Source organism: Chenopodium quinoa, unplaced genomic scaffold (assembly GCF_001683475.1).
Source record: "Chenopodium quinoa cultivar QQ74 unplaced genomic scaffold, ASM168347v1, whole genome shotgun sequence".
NCBI classification, from domain to species: domain Eukaryota; kingdom Viridiplantae; phylum Streptophyta; class Magnoliopsida; order Caryophyllales; family Amaranthaceae; genus Chenopodium; species Chenopodium quinoa.
This window is the reverse complement of record NW_018743697.1, coordinates 4,457,196-4,472,398: the sequence shown is the minus strand read 5'-3', so window position 1 is coordinate 4,472,398 and position 15,203 is coordinate 4,457,196. Positions and strand designations below refer to the sequence as shown.

The following is a 15,203-nucleotide window of genomic DNA, read 5'->3' as shown; positions in this document are numbered from 1 at the left end:
TATACTGAAGATAATTCTTACCTTATTGTTAATAGAATATAAGTTCTTTAGCAAAGCCTTAAGGTACTCTAAACCTCTCAATAGGGTATCAATTGCTTGTTTTCTTTTTGACATCAACATGTAAACCAAAAATAACGAAAAACTCTATATATTTAACTATATACATTTATTTTTAAGAAGTATAAAAGATGAATAGAAAAAACAAGTACGCAAAATTAAAGTATATATACCTTTAAAGTCATTTTTACCTTTTGTGAATATGAGACATAGTTATAAATAAACCCAAAAACATCAAAATGAAATAAATATTACACCCACATCAAAAAAGAAGTAATTACACAATGGTAGAGTATAAAACATATTTCTAGGCCTCAACCATCAGCTTAAGCTTAGCGTTTAGAAAGAGGAGAGACAATGGTACGACGTTTGCTAGGAAAACAAACAAACAACAAAACACAAACAATTCCAACTCCAATAGGAAACATAACAAGTTTCTCTTTAGTTTCTTGAGATGGCAATGGAAACAAACATTTAACAACATTTTGATCCAACAAAGCAACACCCATAAACACCAATATCCCCATAATTGCATGAACAAAATCCAAAACCCTAATTCGATACTTGGCTGCTTGTTCAGGGCTAAGAGTTACAAACCATCAACTATCCATATACCTTTAAATGTTGCAATTCCATATCTAACTTTACCACGTTCGTCCCTTACACTATCAGTGAAACACATTATAATACAAGATAAACCAACGAATGCTATGAGGCATAATGTTGTAAGTTGGCTTTGGTAGGTTTCGCAACGGCCTTGGTTTGTTAGAATGGGAGAAAACATTTCAAAGATGAGAACTGAGCCTGAGGGAAGGAGGCTAGATAAGTGGGATGTGCTCTTGAATGTTTTTCTAATGGCTTTTTGGGTTTGAGTTTTTGGTTGTTTTGTTGGTTCTAATTCATTTTCTAGAAGAGGTTTTCTCTGTTGTTGTTGATTATCTAGAGATTCTTGAGCTTCAATTTTAATATTCATGATAAAATTGTACTTGAGAAAGATATATTCAAGTATATGTAAATGTATATAAGGATTACTAGCTAGAAAATTTTTATAGGAGATGGAGAAATGGTACAAATTTATGAAGCTATATATTCTGTTTTATATTTCAAAAATGTAGGTTTTAATGGTTAAAAATGAAAAGAGTAGTATGTCACGGGTCATCTCCCACACCAAGGATGGGCGTCAAGAGGGTCACTAGGCAGCAAGGCAACAATCGGGGCTAGGGGGCTTGCCTTGGTGCTCAGGTAAGCACTTCCCCCTAAAGAGCTTTATATTGCACCTTGCTTAGAATCCTAGTGAACACGCACTTGACAGTAACACAATAATGGGTCGTTTGGAGACCCAAATGAAGTCCAAATGGGCCCAAATTTGGGGGTCCACCGTATTTTGGGCCAAGGAAGACGATGGTGGTGTCAGTTTTCTGAGACAAGGTCCCGAAATACAAGTTTGTGCAGCAGGTAGCCCGGGAAACGTGGGAAGCTTCTAGAAGGTTCCGGAGCTATCTACGGAGTTCTTTCGGAGGAGTATTCTAGAGAGGATGTCTCTAGAATATTCAAGGTTCATCCAGTGCATCTTAGAAGTCTCTAGGGCCTTCTATGTATGTACATTTTGAATGTTCTAGGTTAGTCCTTAGCATTCTAGGTAGGAAGCTTGTAGAAACCTCCATGTATGTAGTTCCTAAGGAGGTGGGAAAACTCTAGATCCTTGTAGTCTAGAACCCTCCATTTGAGGAGGTTAGGAACATTCTAGAGAAAGAGAGTAAGTAGGGTGGAGCACTATAAATAGGCTCCAAGGCATCATTTGTACATATAAGTTGAGAGATCAACAAGTTAAGAGCTATAAGTTGAGAGATCAACAAGTTAAGAGCTATAAGTTGAGAGCAATACAAAAAGCCTTTCTTAAGCACTTGTGCTCTCTTGCAACTCAATCCTTTCCTTCCAACACTTAGAGTGTGAGGAAAACTAAGGCACGAGGGTGCCAAGTGAGTGATCGGGCATACCAGCAAGGGTGATAGCTTGGGTGCTCAATTGTCTACGACACTTAGTCGTAAATTCGGACTAAGGCACTAAGGGTAAGTGCTTAGTTCAACCAAAGGGGATTCGTTAGCACAAAGGGATCGTGCTAGCAAACTTATACTAGCAGCACAAGGAGTTGTGCTACGTGGGCACAAGGAGTAAGTGCCAAGGAGAAAGCCTGACTCGTCTTACGACGGACTGTAAGCGGGTGGCGCACGGTGCGTGACTAGGGCAAAGCAGTCGGCACGTGACAGGTAGCTATATTATTTAACAAATTAATGCTTAAAATGGAAACTCCTTGCTGGATTAAAGTTTTTCATCTCGCACGCATGTAGCTCAATTAGTGATCGAAGTTTTTGTTAAGAACTCAAGTTGTTAATCTATTTATGAGGTGCTTGACTGTAACATTCACAACGCTTTTAATACAGTATAATCAAATATTTTATAAATACTTATGTGCATTAATTAATTGAAATATAATACTTCTATATAAATATTGAAATAGCTCATAACATATCATGCACAAATCACCTTCCCCCCTCTTCCCTCACCCCTTTTTAATTATTTCTATTATACTCCGTATCATGACTATTTATCATCCCAATACATGTAAGTGTAAGGAATAAGGGTCTGTTCTCATACGTTGAAATTCAGTTCATTTCAGTTCAGTTCAGTTCAGCTCCTAATTTCCTTCTCTTATAAAACATTCAGTTCATTTTAGTTCAGTTCAGCTAAGTTCAGCCAATGAAAACAGGCCCTGAGGGAGTATTCACTTCACCTGAATTTCACCTATTTTATTTTATTGGATGGTGAACTTATCTTCTCTAAATTTATTAGCAATTATATTATTTTATATTAACTTATCAACCAATATCAATAGAGTTGTTTTCACCTAACTCATTTTAACTTTTACATTAGCTTATCTGATCAAAATTTATTAGCCCTTATATTATCTTATTAAACTTAAATTTGGCAATGAGGTGAGATTGATCTACCCCTTTAATTTATCTCATTTAAATTTCAACCGTTTATATCTTAATTTAATTTATCGTAAACTTATTAAACCTAAATAAAACAGGCGAAAATAAAATAAGGAGAACATAGCCTAGCTAAGTAACACATACTTTTCGTAGAATTTTTTTTGTCAGAAACTAAATAATAAAACCCATATTTTGTACAAAATACATAAAAATAAAAAAAAATTAAATAAAAAAAGGTTGAAAGAAACTACTTAATAAAGGGTAAAATGATGTAAATTACTACCTCCTCTAGCCGTATTTCCACCATAATGACCTAATAATCCGACATTGACCCACCACAAAATACCCCTGAAATCACCATCTCGTAGCCCAAAACTACCCGCATCAACTCGGAATATCCCCCAACAATCCCAAAATAGTTTTATTACCACCTAGAAAACGAACCCTCATGGTGGTTTCGGGGTTATTTTGAGATGGATCAATGCAGGAAAATAAGGTCAATGGTGGAAATTTGGCCTGAGATAGTTCGTATCTTACGAGATTTTACCTTTTATTAGGTAGCTTTACCAAAAAAATTTATTAGGTAATTTAACATAAAATCACAGTTTTATTAGTTAGTTTCTAACCTTTTTGTTTTTTTGTTTTTATTTTTGGGAAATTCTCAACGATAAACCCTAACTTTTGCTACGCACCAATGGTGACCTCCTTTTTTTTTTATTATACTAAATGACCTTAGTTAAAAATTTCATCTCGCTCATAACCTTATGTCATTAAATATTAACTATGGTTAGATTTATAATTAAAAAAAAAAAACTCAAAAAATTAACTCAACCACCAAAAACCAGCCACCACCTGCTCAGCCACCATCTCCCTTTCCGGCAACTACCCCGGATTCTTCCGACCGCCGGCCACAATGACAGTTTTAAGTTTCGCCCCTGGTTTTAAGTCTTATAACACAATATAGAAACCAGATTATAAAACGAGGCCACAATGACAGTTTGAGAGTACTTCTTTCATCAGTATTCCATTGACCAAGCAAATACCAATTAATTCTATCAGAACAATTAGACACTAATTAACATATAATCCGTACTGTAATAATAAAAGGTATCTAGTGGATGTAGTTAAATAAATTAATAGCCTATCACTCTTCTTGTTGATACTCTCAAAGCTTACATTAATTAAGAAATAAATAGCACGAAGTATTAATGAAAGTGAGTCCAAGTCAACACTACCGAAGATTTTAAAAATAATCTATTTTTTAACCCACTGATCGAATAGATGTAGACCATGTAGTAGTAATAATGTTCGTGAGTAACATTGTTCCATTTCATATTATTTGCAACAATTAAACATATATTCTCTTTATTTTATGTTAAATTGTTGCTAATAATATGAAACAAAAGTAGTACTAAGATGTATTAGGTTATTATGATCACTTGAATATAACTTGAGAAAAGGACTTATACTGGGTTATTAGGATCCTTTTAATCCATTATTCTTTTTTGCCAAGGACGTTACATCAATGCATAAGCATAATAATATGAATGTAATGACGATATACATAACAACATCACAACTATTATTCCATACACAAGATATTCTACCAAATTACACTCTTTCGAGGGCCATCTAGAGTCCTAAATGTCTTATATACAATCATGTTGATCGAACTAGTTACTCGTATATTGATAAATTTTGAAACAATATGAAATATACCCACTTTAAAAGAGACTCACAACCTGGGCCTGGGCAACCCGAACAAGGAGGAAGAGAGTTTGGTCCACAAACAAGACTTTGGAGCTTCCATACTAAAACCAATTGGCAATAGTAGGAGGTACTCCTCTACCTTATAAAGTGAAACCATCTCTCCTTTTTCTCCAATGTGGGACACTCATAAGTGGGATATAATGGGTTTCAACATATACTGTATTGATTAGTACGTAGGGTTATGTGGTATTGTTTGACATTGAATATTGTAACGTAATTCTATATCATGTATCTCCGTACAATACAATTCTATCCTTTATATGATTCATTATACATCCAATACATAATTTATTCATTAAAGAATTATATAGGAATAATCTTACTAAGGATCCTAAGATTGTACATTTAACAATTGACATCATGATGATATTAACAACATTGTACTTGTATAACATATCTTGCACAAAGTTGAAAAAGTGCATGAGCCATGCCCCTAACATGTAATTAAGTCATCCATTGAAATCTTCACAATAATAATAATTTTTTTTTTTTTGATAATATATATAGTTATACTTCTACTAGGCTACTATTATAGTACAGAGTAACTTGTAATTATCATAAACTAAACTATTAGTTACAACTATAATATATCTAACATTAATTTAGGTTGATGAAGTAACACTCATACACTAATAATAATTGCACAATTTATTGTTATTTTTATTTTAAATTCTTCTAAGTACTCATTTGACTTTGTATGTCTCTAATTGCAAAATAAGTGCAAAAATTAAAAAGTTATTATTTTGAGAATAATATACATTACGAAGAAACTAACAAGATGTCATGAAAAATATTTGTTATGAATAAAATTATTAGTAAATGTAATATCAATATTTTACACTAGTAACACTACCAATGAAAAATTGAAAATGATAAGAGCCGTTACTTGATTGGCAAATATGATGAGAGTAAGATTCTAACCTTCTAGAAAGCTGACAATGTATTATATATGTATGTTTGTTTGTCTAAGAATTAGGCATGCCCACATTTGAATAAACCCCATTAAATGGGCAAAAAGTCAGAGAATTAAGGGACATGTTAGTTGGTACATCAATTCCTAATGCTCATGACATGTACGTGATAATGTACCCGTTCTTTAATCATATAATTCTTCGTTAATTAGTTCATAAATTAACTGTATTTGGCCGGTTTGCTAATTAATGCAACTGAATTAGTATAACAAATTCTTTAATTACTATCTTAATAGTACTATTTATTTGGAGAAAATATATATCTCTAGTTGATGATATTGTGGATTATGAATGAAATAATTCTGTGAATTAGAGCACCTAATTGATTTGAAGGTTGTAATTATGACTAAAAAATATAAGTGTTGACTAATCATTATGACATTTTGGAAGAAAATAAGATTCAATCAAGTTTTGTAGCATAGGTTAATTAAGTGAGTTTGGTGAATTTCTATAATTAAGATGAACTTTAAGACTAGGTAAGATTAATTTGTTACTAATGGTGGACAAAAATTAGGGTCACTTACTTGAAGGATCGGGGATTGACTAGTAGAAACTACTCCAAGAGAGAAGTATGACTCTATTTCTCGATTGATAGAAATGAAGAATCTAAAAGGTTGAATCACCAACCTTCCTTATTTAACCAAAATTTGAAATGTCTAAAAATCAGGATAGAATCTCGACCTCTAGTATTTTCTATTCTACTCATAATAAATAAATAAATAAAATATAAATATAATTTTTTTTTTAAAAAAAAATTTCCCAAAATTAATTAAGTAAATTTATAAAGAAAATTTAAAGTCCAAATGATTATGTATTAGGAATAGGTGGAAATCGGACACAACCAAAATTTAATTAAAATTTTGATGCTAGTTAAGTGATTGTCTTTGTAACCTTATAAAATCACGGAGAATAATATACTACTAGTATTCAATATCAACACTTCATTTCCAAAGTGGATAAAATCTAATTTTGGATTTTCTTGAGCACTAAACAATACGAGATTACGAGTACAATATTTTTAAAATTAAAAAAATTACATATAAGCCCATTTTAAATATGACTAAATACTCATGTAAAAATGAACAGAGAAAGTAACTGAGTAATCAATACTCGTATTGTATGGTTAAATGATAGATGACATACAATAGCAGTACTCTAAGTAAATTACACTCTCTAAATGTGTTTCACACCATTAGCACTAATTAGTGAACCATATGGCAAGCAACAAAATAAAGGTAAAGGGTGTAATGATACAAATCCACAACTAATGTTGTAAAGAAAGTGGCATGTTAGCTTAATTAGTGCATAATTTTATTGATGTAAAAAGATTAACTGACTTATTACTTTTCCCAAGAACATAATAACTAGTCATCACTAAAATTTTAGTGATGATTACTTTCATTTAGGACGGAGCAGTAATCCACATAACTGTCCAATATCATCATATATTCTTTAATTTGCTTGTACATAAATGGAAGTGGTTGTCAATTAACACATTTAACCCAAACTCCACCATCACATATAATTATTGTTGATAGATATTGTTGTCAAGCACTTTTCAAGTTTTGAGTATAACATTAACATATCCTTACAAGAGACTAAAATAAGAGAGTGTTAAGATAGAATATATCTTATTAGGAGATAATATATTTTAGGTATACAATTATATCATATTATATCTTAGGATATCTTGAGATCTTGGGAATATTATCTTAGTTAGGTAAATTATTTCCCAAGGATTGTATTCATATAAATATCGATTTACTGATGAATGAGAAGATTGGAACTTTGTGAATTAATTTGACATGGTATCACAGCCAAGGTTCAATTCCTAAATTTTTTTTTCCTCCTAAACGTGAGTAATGAGTGAGAAAATACCAGTTGATTTAACTCATTATCTTGGGTCGAGTGATAACCCAGGTAGTGTAATCACGCCTATTCAATTGCGTGGCGGAAATTACGATGAGTGGGCACAAGAAATCAGAAGGTCCTTGATGGCTAAACGAAAGTTTGGATTCGTGGATGGCACAATCAAACAGCCTACGGATGCCACGAAATTGGAAGATTGGATTGCGGTGCAGTCGATGTTGGTATCATGGATTACTAACACTCTTGATGCGAAGCTTCGTCCTACAATTGGTGACTATGATGATGCTAGTGTATCGTGGACGAATTTGAAGAATCGATTTTGTGTCGTGAGTGGTACACGTGTGTGCCAATTAAAGAACGCCTTGGGGGAGTGCAAGTAGGCCTCGCAAGAGTCGATGGCTGATTATTTTGGGCGGTTGTCGAAGGTGTGGAAAGAGCTCCTCACGTTTATTCGAGTTCCCAAGTGTTCATGTGGGAAGTGTACGTGCAATATAATTGCACAGGTGGAGGAGATTAGGGAGGAGGATTACCTTCATTATTTTTTAATTGGGTTAGAAGAACATTATGCTCCGATTAGAGCACAACTTCTAGCTCAATTACCTCTTCCGACGGTTGATGTTGCTTACCAAAATGTGGTGATGACAGAGAGGCTTCGTGCTGGAGGTTTGAACAAGGAAAACAAGGAATCTACCGTGGCGTTTCGGGTGGATGCAAAGACGAAATCGACGTTTGTTGACACAAGTAATCTGTTTTGTGATCATTGCAATCGTCAAGGCCATGATAAGAAAGGTTGTTTTCAACTAATTGGCTACCCCGAGTGGTGGGGTGAGAGAGGCCGTGGCGGCAGGGGTCGTGGCCGAGGTGGAGGACGTGGCAGCGATGGTCGGGGGTCACGTAACAGTGGCAGCAGTGGCTCGGCATCGTCTGGCGCATCCAAGCAGAATTATGTGCGTGCAAACAAAGTGGCGAGTGGATCGTCTAATGGGAAACAATCGTCTGTCTCTCCGGAGGATGCATCAGGTTTAGTGGGTGTGAATGCTACCCAAATTCAACAAATTTTGGATATCTTAAATCCAAAATCTAGACAATTACATGGTAAGGAAAATTCGATTCCTTGGATTGTAGATACGGGGGCATCAAATCATGTCACATGTGATTTTTCTGTCCTCATTAATGTGAAGAGAGTTCAAACTTGTCCCATTGGTTTGACCGATGGAAATTCAGCTAACGCGGATCCATTGGGAACGGTGATATTGCCGGGGGGATTGAGATTTGACAATGTTCTTTATGTTCCTCAATTAACTTGCAATTTAATATTTGTAACTCAATTGAGTGATGAGTCTAATTGTACAATGCAATTTACTAACAAAATATGTGTTATACAGGACCTGCAAACGAGGACGGTGATTGGTGCGGGTGAACGCGTAGATGGACTGTATTTTTTCCGTGGTGTTCCTCAAGTGAAGGTCTTAGCAGTGGATAGCAAGTCTACATTTGATTTGTGGCATCAACGGATGGGTCACCCTTCAGACACGGTGTTGAAGATGCTTCCGACTGTGAGTAGTTCTCCTAGGAGTCATAATAATAAAGCATGTAATGTGTGTCCTCGTGCTAAAAAATCTAGATGTAGCTTTCCTATTAGTGAGAATAAGGCAAGTCGTGTATTCGAACTTGTTCATATAGATTTGTGGGGTTCGTATAAAACTCCCTCTACTTGTGGTGCACATTATTTTTTAACAATAGTTGATGATTTTTCTAGAGAAGTGTGGATTTATTTATTGAAAAATAAAACTGAGGTTGAAAGGATGTTCTTGAATTTTATTGCTATGATTAAACGTCAATTTGGTCAAGTGATAAAAATTATTAGAAGTGATAATGGAACGGAATTTAATTCCTTGCGTGATTATTTTTTCACAAATGGCATATTATTTGAGACATCGTGTGTGGGAACCCCCCAACAAAATGGGAGAGTTGAGAGGAAACATCAACATATATTAAATGTGGCACGGGCATTGAGATTTCAAGGGAATTTGCCGTTAGAATTTTGGGGAGAATGTATTTTATCGGCTTGTCATTTAATAAATAGAACCCCGACACCTCTACTTGAAAATAAAACCCCATTTGAAATCTTGTTTAATAAACCTCCATCATATGATTATGTTCGTGTTTTGGGTTGCCTATGCTATGCTCATAATCAACGGTGTAAAGGAGACAAATTTGTTAGTCGGAGTAGAAAATGTGTGTTTTTGGGATACCCATTTGGGAAGAAGGGATGGCGAGTGCTTGACTTAGAAACCAATGAAATATTTGTATCCCGTGATGTACGATTTTTTGAGAATATTTTTCCCTACATTGAACCCAAAAATACAACTTCACCTAGGGAGTGTCAAGTGCCTTTATCGGATGAGTATTTTAGTGACGATGAGTGGCTCGTTGGAGGGCATGAGGTGTGTCCAAGGGAGGCAGTAGGGGACGCAGCTAGGCTGCGGCATGATGTGGCAGACCGCAATCCACCTGCGGACAGGCCTGCCAGCGACCCAGCAGCCTATGATCAGCAAGCTGGGAAGCCAGCAGTAGCTGGCGCAGGCAGGCAGCAGCAAGCCGAGCACACGCAGCAGCGGCAGCAGGTGTGTCAAGGTGAGGGAGCTGTTGTGGTGCGTGAACAAGAGGTCCGTGAGCAGGAGGGAAGCGTTGAGGATTTGGGAAAAGGAAAACAGACAAAGATTCCGTCAACTAAATTTCGTGATTTTGTGACACATACAATACGGAAAAACAGTTCATCTAGCAATGCTTCACCTATATCATCCTCCTCAGGTACTCCTTATCCTCTCACATATTTTGTTGATTGCTCACGTTTTTCAGAAAAGCATAAAAAGTACATTGCAGCTTTAACAGCAGGTAATGAGCCTAAAAATTTTAAAGAGGCTATGAAGCATCTAGGGTGGAGAGAAGCAATGGCTGCAGAGATCAAGGCTCTAGAAGAGAAAGGTACATGGGTTCTTGAGAAGCTTCCGCCGGGCAAGAAAGCTCTTGGTAGCAAATGGGTGTATACGGAGAAACGTGATGAACATGGTAAAATTCTGAGATTGAAGGCAAGATTAGTCATCTTGGGTAACCACCAAGTTGAAGGTCTACATTATAATGAGACATTTGCACCAGTAGCTTAAATGGCGACAGTTCGAACTTTTCTGGCAGTGGCAGTTGTGAAAAACTGGGAAGTACATCAGATTGATGTGCATAATGCATTTTTGCATGGTGACTTACAGGAAGAAATATATATATGAAAATACCCCCTGGTTTTAACAAAAATAATTCTGAATATGTCTGCAGGATGAAGAAATTGCTATATGGCCTCAGGCAAGCTCCTAGATGTTGGTTTGCCAAATTGACGACAACATTGAAGAAATATGGATTTAAACAAAATTATTCTGATTATTCTTTGTTCACATTGACCAAAGGAAAATTACAGTTGTATGTTTTGATCTATGTTGATTTAATTGTTGCAGGGAACGATAAAGTTGCCTTGTCACAGTTCAAGGCATACTTGGGAAACTGTTTTAAGATGAAGGACTTGAGAGCTTTGACATATTTCTTAGGACTTGAGGTTGCTAGAAGCAATCAAGGGTTCTACATTTGTCAACGAAAATATGCTCCTGATATCATTTCTGAGACTGGGTTGTTAGGTGCTAAGCCTGCCGATTTTCCTATGGAACAAAATCATAAACTAGCTCTTGCGGAAGGCAGAGTGTTGGAGGATGTGGAGAAATATAGACGTCTTGTTGGACGTTTAATTTACTTATCGGTGACTAGACCGGAATTGGTATATTCCGTTCATATATTGTCTCAGTTTATGCGGACTCCGAAAGAGAAACATTGGGATGCGGCACTTCGTGTGGTGCGCTACTTAAAGAAAAATCCGGGACAGGGAATTCTTCTTCGATCCGACAGTGCACTGAGGTTAGAGGGGTGGTGTGACTCTGATTGGGCGAGTTGTCCTCTAACTAGGAGGTCATTGATTGGTTTGTGCTACTTGGTTTTTCCCCGGTGTCCTGGAAAACTAAGAAGCAACCTACGGTTTCTACATACATCGTCTTCGGAGGCGGAGTATAGGTCAATGGCGGCCGTGACATGTGAATTGAAGTGGTTGAAACAAGTCCTACGAGACTTGGGTGTGCAACATTCGCAGGGTATGAAATTATTTTGTGATAGTCAGTCGGCTTTGTACATTGCACAAAACCCGGTATTCCATGAAAGAACGAAACATATTGAGGTTGATATGCATTTAGTGAGAGATGCAATTACAGATGGTTTGATTTCGCCATCTTATGTTCCTACGAAGGAACAACTTGCAGACATTTTTACTAAGGCCTTGGGAAAGGCTCAGTTTGAGACACTACTTAGCAAGATGGGCATTCGGGATCTTTATGCTCCATCTTGAGGGGGGATGTTAAGATAGAATATATCTTATTAGGAGATAATATATTTTAGGTATATAATTACATCATATTATATCTTAGGATATCTTGAGATCTTGGGAATATTATCTTAGTTAGGTAAATTATTTCCCAAGGATTGTATTCATATAAATATCGATTTACTGATGAATGAGAAGATTGGAACTTTGTGAATTAATTTGACAGAGAGTAGTAATGAATGTTACATGATAATATGATGTATATCTATACTATTTATATGTTATTGAGTATGAATAAATATCTATGCAGTAACAACATGATAACATGATGTATATATAAGGTATCTAAATATAAAATCATAGAAATTATACATCATTTTTCATATTTCTCTTTGATAAAAGTTTGAAAAATACAAGCTTAAGCCGTTTTTTGACCATACAGTATTCACTATTTACATCATTTTTCTTTCTTAAGAGTATTATGTTCTTTAATTTAAGCTGTTAGTCAAAATTAAACTCCACACTAATTAAAAAATTAACACCTTTGTAGTTTGCATGTATGTATATGTATATGTATGTATGTATGTACATATTATGCTCGAATTGAAGTGATGTATTCTTGATTTCTTCATCTATGGAAACCAGGGGAATCCGTATCATTGACAAGCCTCCTATGTAAATTGTTGTGTCTATCTCTATTTCCATCTCTACTTTTCCTTTCTTTAACTTGGTTTACGTATTCTTTCTTTTCGCCATCTTTTGGTACAACGTACACAAAATGGCTCGGAATGTCGTTCATCTCCAATAGTGGCTCCAAAGTCTTAACCACTAGACCCATAGTAGGCCGCGACTTGGGGTTGTGGCTTAGGCATTGATAGGCTAACATAGTGGTTATCTTAGCCCCTTGGACTGAGTATTGACCCTCAAGCCTAGGGTCCATGATTATATCGAGTTTTCGTGGATTCTTAAGGAGTGGCCTAGCCCATTCCACTAGGCAATGCTCTCTTCTTGGACGAATCTTGTCCATGCATCTTTTTCCGGTCAATAACTCTAGAAGAACAACCCCGAAACTGTATACATCACTCATCGTTGTCAAATGACCTGAAAATTTAATATTATGGAATATGTTAGAATATTGACAATTTTATTAGTGGTTAGAATAGGTATGTCTTGCTTGCTACGAAAAACCATAATATTTGCAACGTATTATGTGACTTAATAATATTAGCACTAATCGTCAACGTTAATTGTAATTAAAATTTGTAAATTCAAATATATTAAATTACTAATTACCTGTCATGACATATTCTGGTGCAACATAGCCTTTGGTGCCAAGAATGTGTTCAGTAGTTACATGGCTTTTATCTCCTTCTGGCCCATCTCTTGCATACCCAAAATCTGACAGCTTTGCTTTGAAATTCTATACCATAAAAAACAAAACTAGTAAGAAAAATGAACCAAAGACTTTAAAGATCGTGTCAGTTGTGAAATGAAATTAAACGAAGAGTCCGAGTAATTTAATAAACCAAAATACCATACTAAGTCAAAGTTGAAAGAAATTTGAGAGCTTACAGAATCTAAGAGTATATTTGCAGCCTTGAAATCCCTCAAAATCACAGGCTTATTAGCTTCATGTAGGAATGCAAGGCCTTTAGCAGCCCCGAGCGCGATTTTCATCCTTGTCAACCATGGTAAGGCAACAGAGCACCCTGCATTCATATCAAAATGTTAGAAAAATATACAAATTTTGAATTTAGTGAATTACTGGAGTAATTTTTTTTTTTAATATAAAATTAAAAAATATTATATACTTACTTCTGAATAATTGGTTGTCCAAATTACCCCTAGCCATATATTCATAAACAAGAACTCTTTGTTCATTTTCACAGCAATATCCAATCAATTTTACCAAATGAGGGTGCCTCAACTGACCAAGAAATATAACTTCAGCCTGAAAATTAATTTTCAAAACTATATATTAGCCAAATGTTATAAATACAAATGTGACATATATAATATGATTTTTTTTTCCGGTGGTAAAAATAAATTACCAGCCACTCTCTATGTCCTTGAGAACCTTCCAAATCCAAGACCTTAATAGCAACAGTTTGAGCTTTTAAACCGGGTCTAAGCTTATCATCAATAAACCCTTTATAAACTGCTCCGAAACCGCCTTCTCCAATGAAGTTGCTGGTATAAGAGAAGTTGTTAGAGATAATCCTGAGTTCATCAACTGTGAATACTTGAAGATTTGACCCGATCAACGAGCTCGAAAGATCGTTGATCGAGATCTCCGAATTCGGGTTGCTAATGTCTGAGATGGATAGCCTTTGTGGAGAACTTGGTACTACTCTTTGTGGAATAGTTTTAGTTCTTGTTATGAGTTTAGGTTTTGATTGTGATCTTTTTGGTTTAAAGCAACTAGGTAAAATGGTGTCCCATGTAATAATCTTCTTAGAACTCATTGTGTGTTTTTTTTGGAATTTGTGTTGATTTGATGCTAATTTTGATGTGAGATATATATGATTTTGGGTAATTGGTTTGTTTGTTTGTTTTTAGAGTAGTTATGAAATATGGTTGTTGAAAAAATGCACCTAATTGTGCTAATATTTATAGACAAACAAGTTGTGAAAGGAGAAACTTTGTGCGTCTATAGGTTTGACTTTGGCCTCCTTCCTCTTCCCCCACTCCCTTGAATTTCTTGTTGATCAAGCTGGATTAAGTGTTTAATTAATCAACAAGGAAATTTAAATTATTACTAACAAGCTAGGTTGGTATATAGAATAAGATCGAGTGATGACTATCAGCTAGATATCACTAATATTATTGGGTGAATAGTCTATTTATGTAGGTTTTTTCTCTTTTTTGTTCTGAAGAAAAAACTAATTGCAGTTTGTTTTATTAGCTGCCTAACTTGTTACTCCGTATGTAGATAGACTTCTTAAATTATATAATAAAATATTAAAGTTAACTCTTTTTCTACATATAAATTAAAATTACTATTTTCCATCTAATAACAGAGTAACTATTTTTGATATGTAAAGGTCATTAAATAAAGTATTTTCATTTTTAAAATTTGTATGGTACATGATGGAGCAACAAGGATACTTTCTCATAGCTAAGGTGATG

The 15,203-nt window shown here is 35.1% G+C and overlaps 2 protein-coding genes across 2 annotated transcripts; one reads left to right on the top strand and one right to left on the bottom strand.

Moving 5' to 3' along the window:
- The first annotated feature begins 10,827 nt into the window (after nt 1-10,827).
- LOC110684507 (uncharacterized mitochondrial protein AtMg00810-like) lies at nt 10,828-12,098 on the top strand. The gene is made up of 2 exons (XM_021860962.1): nt 10,828-10,915; nt 11,167-12,098. The coding sequence occupies exons 1-2, from the start codon at nt 10,828-10,830 to the stop codon at nt 12,096-12,098; spliced, it is 1,020 nt and encodes a 339-aa protein (XP_021716654.1).
- A 328-nt stretch (nt 12,099-12,426) lies between these two features.
- LOC110684384 (serine/threonine-protein kinase RIPK-like) lies at nt 12,427-14,886 on the bottom strand. Its single transcript, XM_021860841.1, has 5 exons — nt 14,126-14,886; nt 13,890-14,025; nt 13,647-13,783; nt 13,368-13,494; nt 12,427-13,175 (listed from the first exon to the last, which is right to left on the bottom strand). Exons 1-5 carry the CDS (start codon nt 14,537-14,539, stop codon nt 12,703-12,705), a joined length of 1,287 nt encoding a protein of 428 aa, XP_021716533.1. The 5' UTR covers nt 14,540-14,886; the 3' UTR covers nt 12,427-12,702.
- Nucleotides 14,887-15,203: the final 317 nt, after the last annotated feature.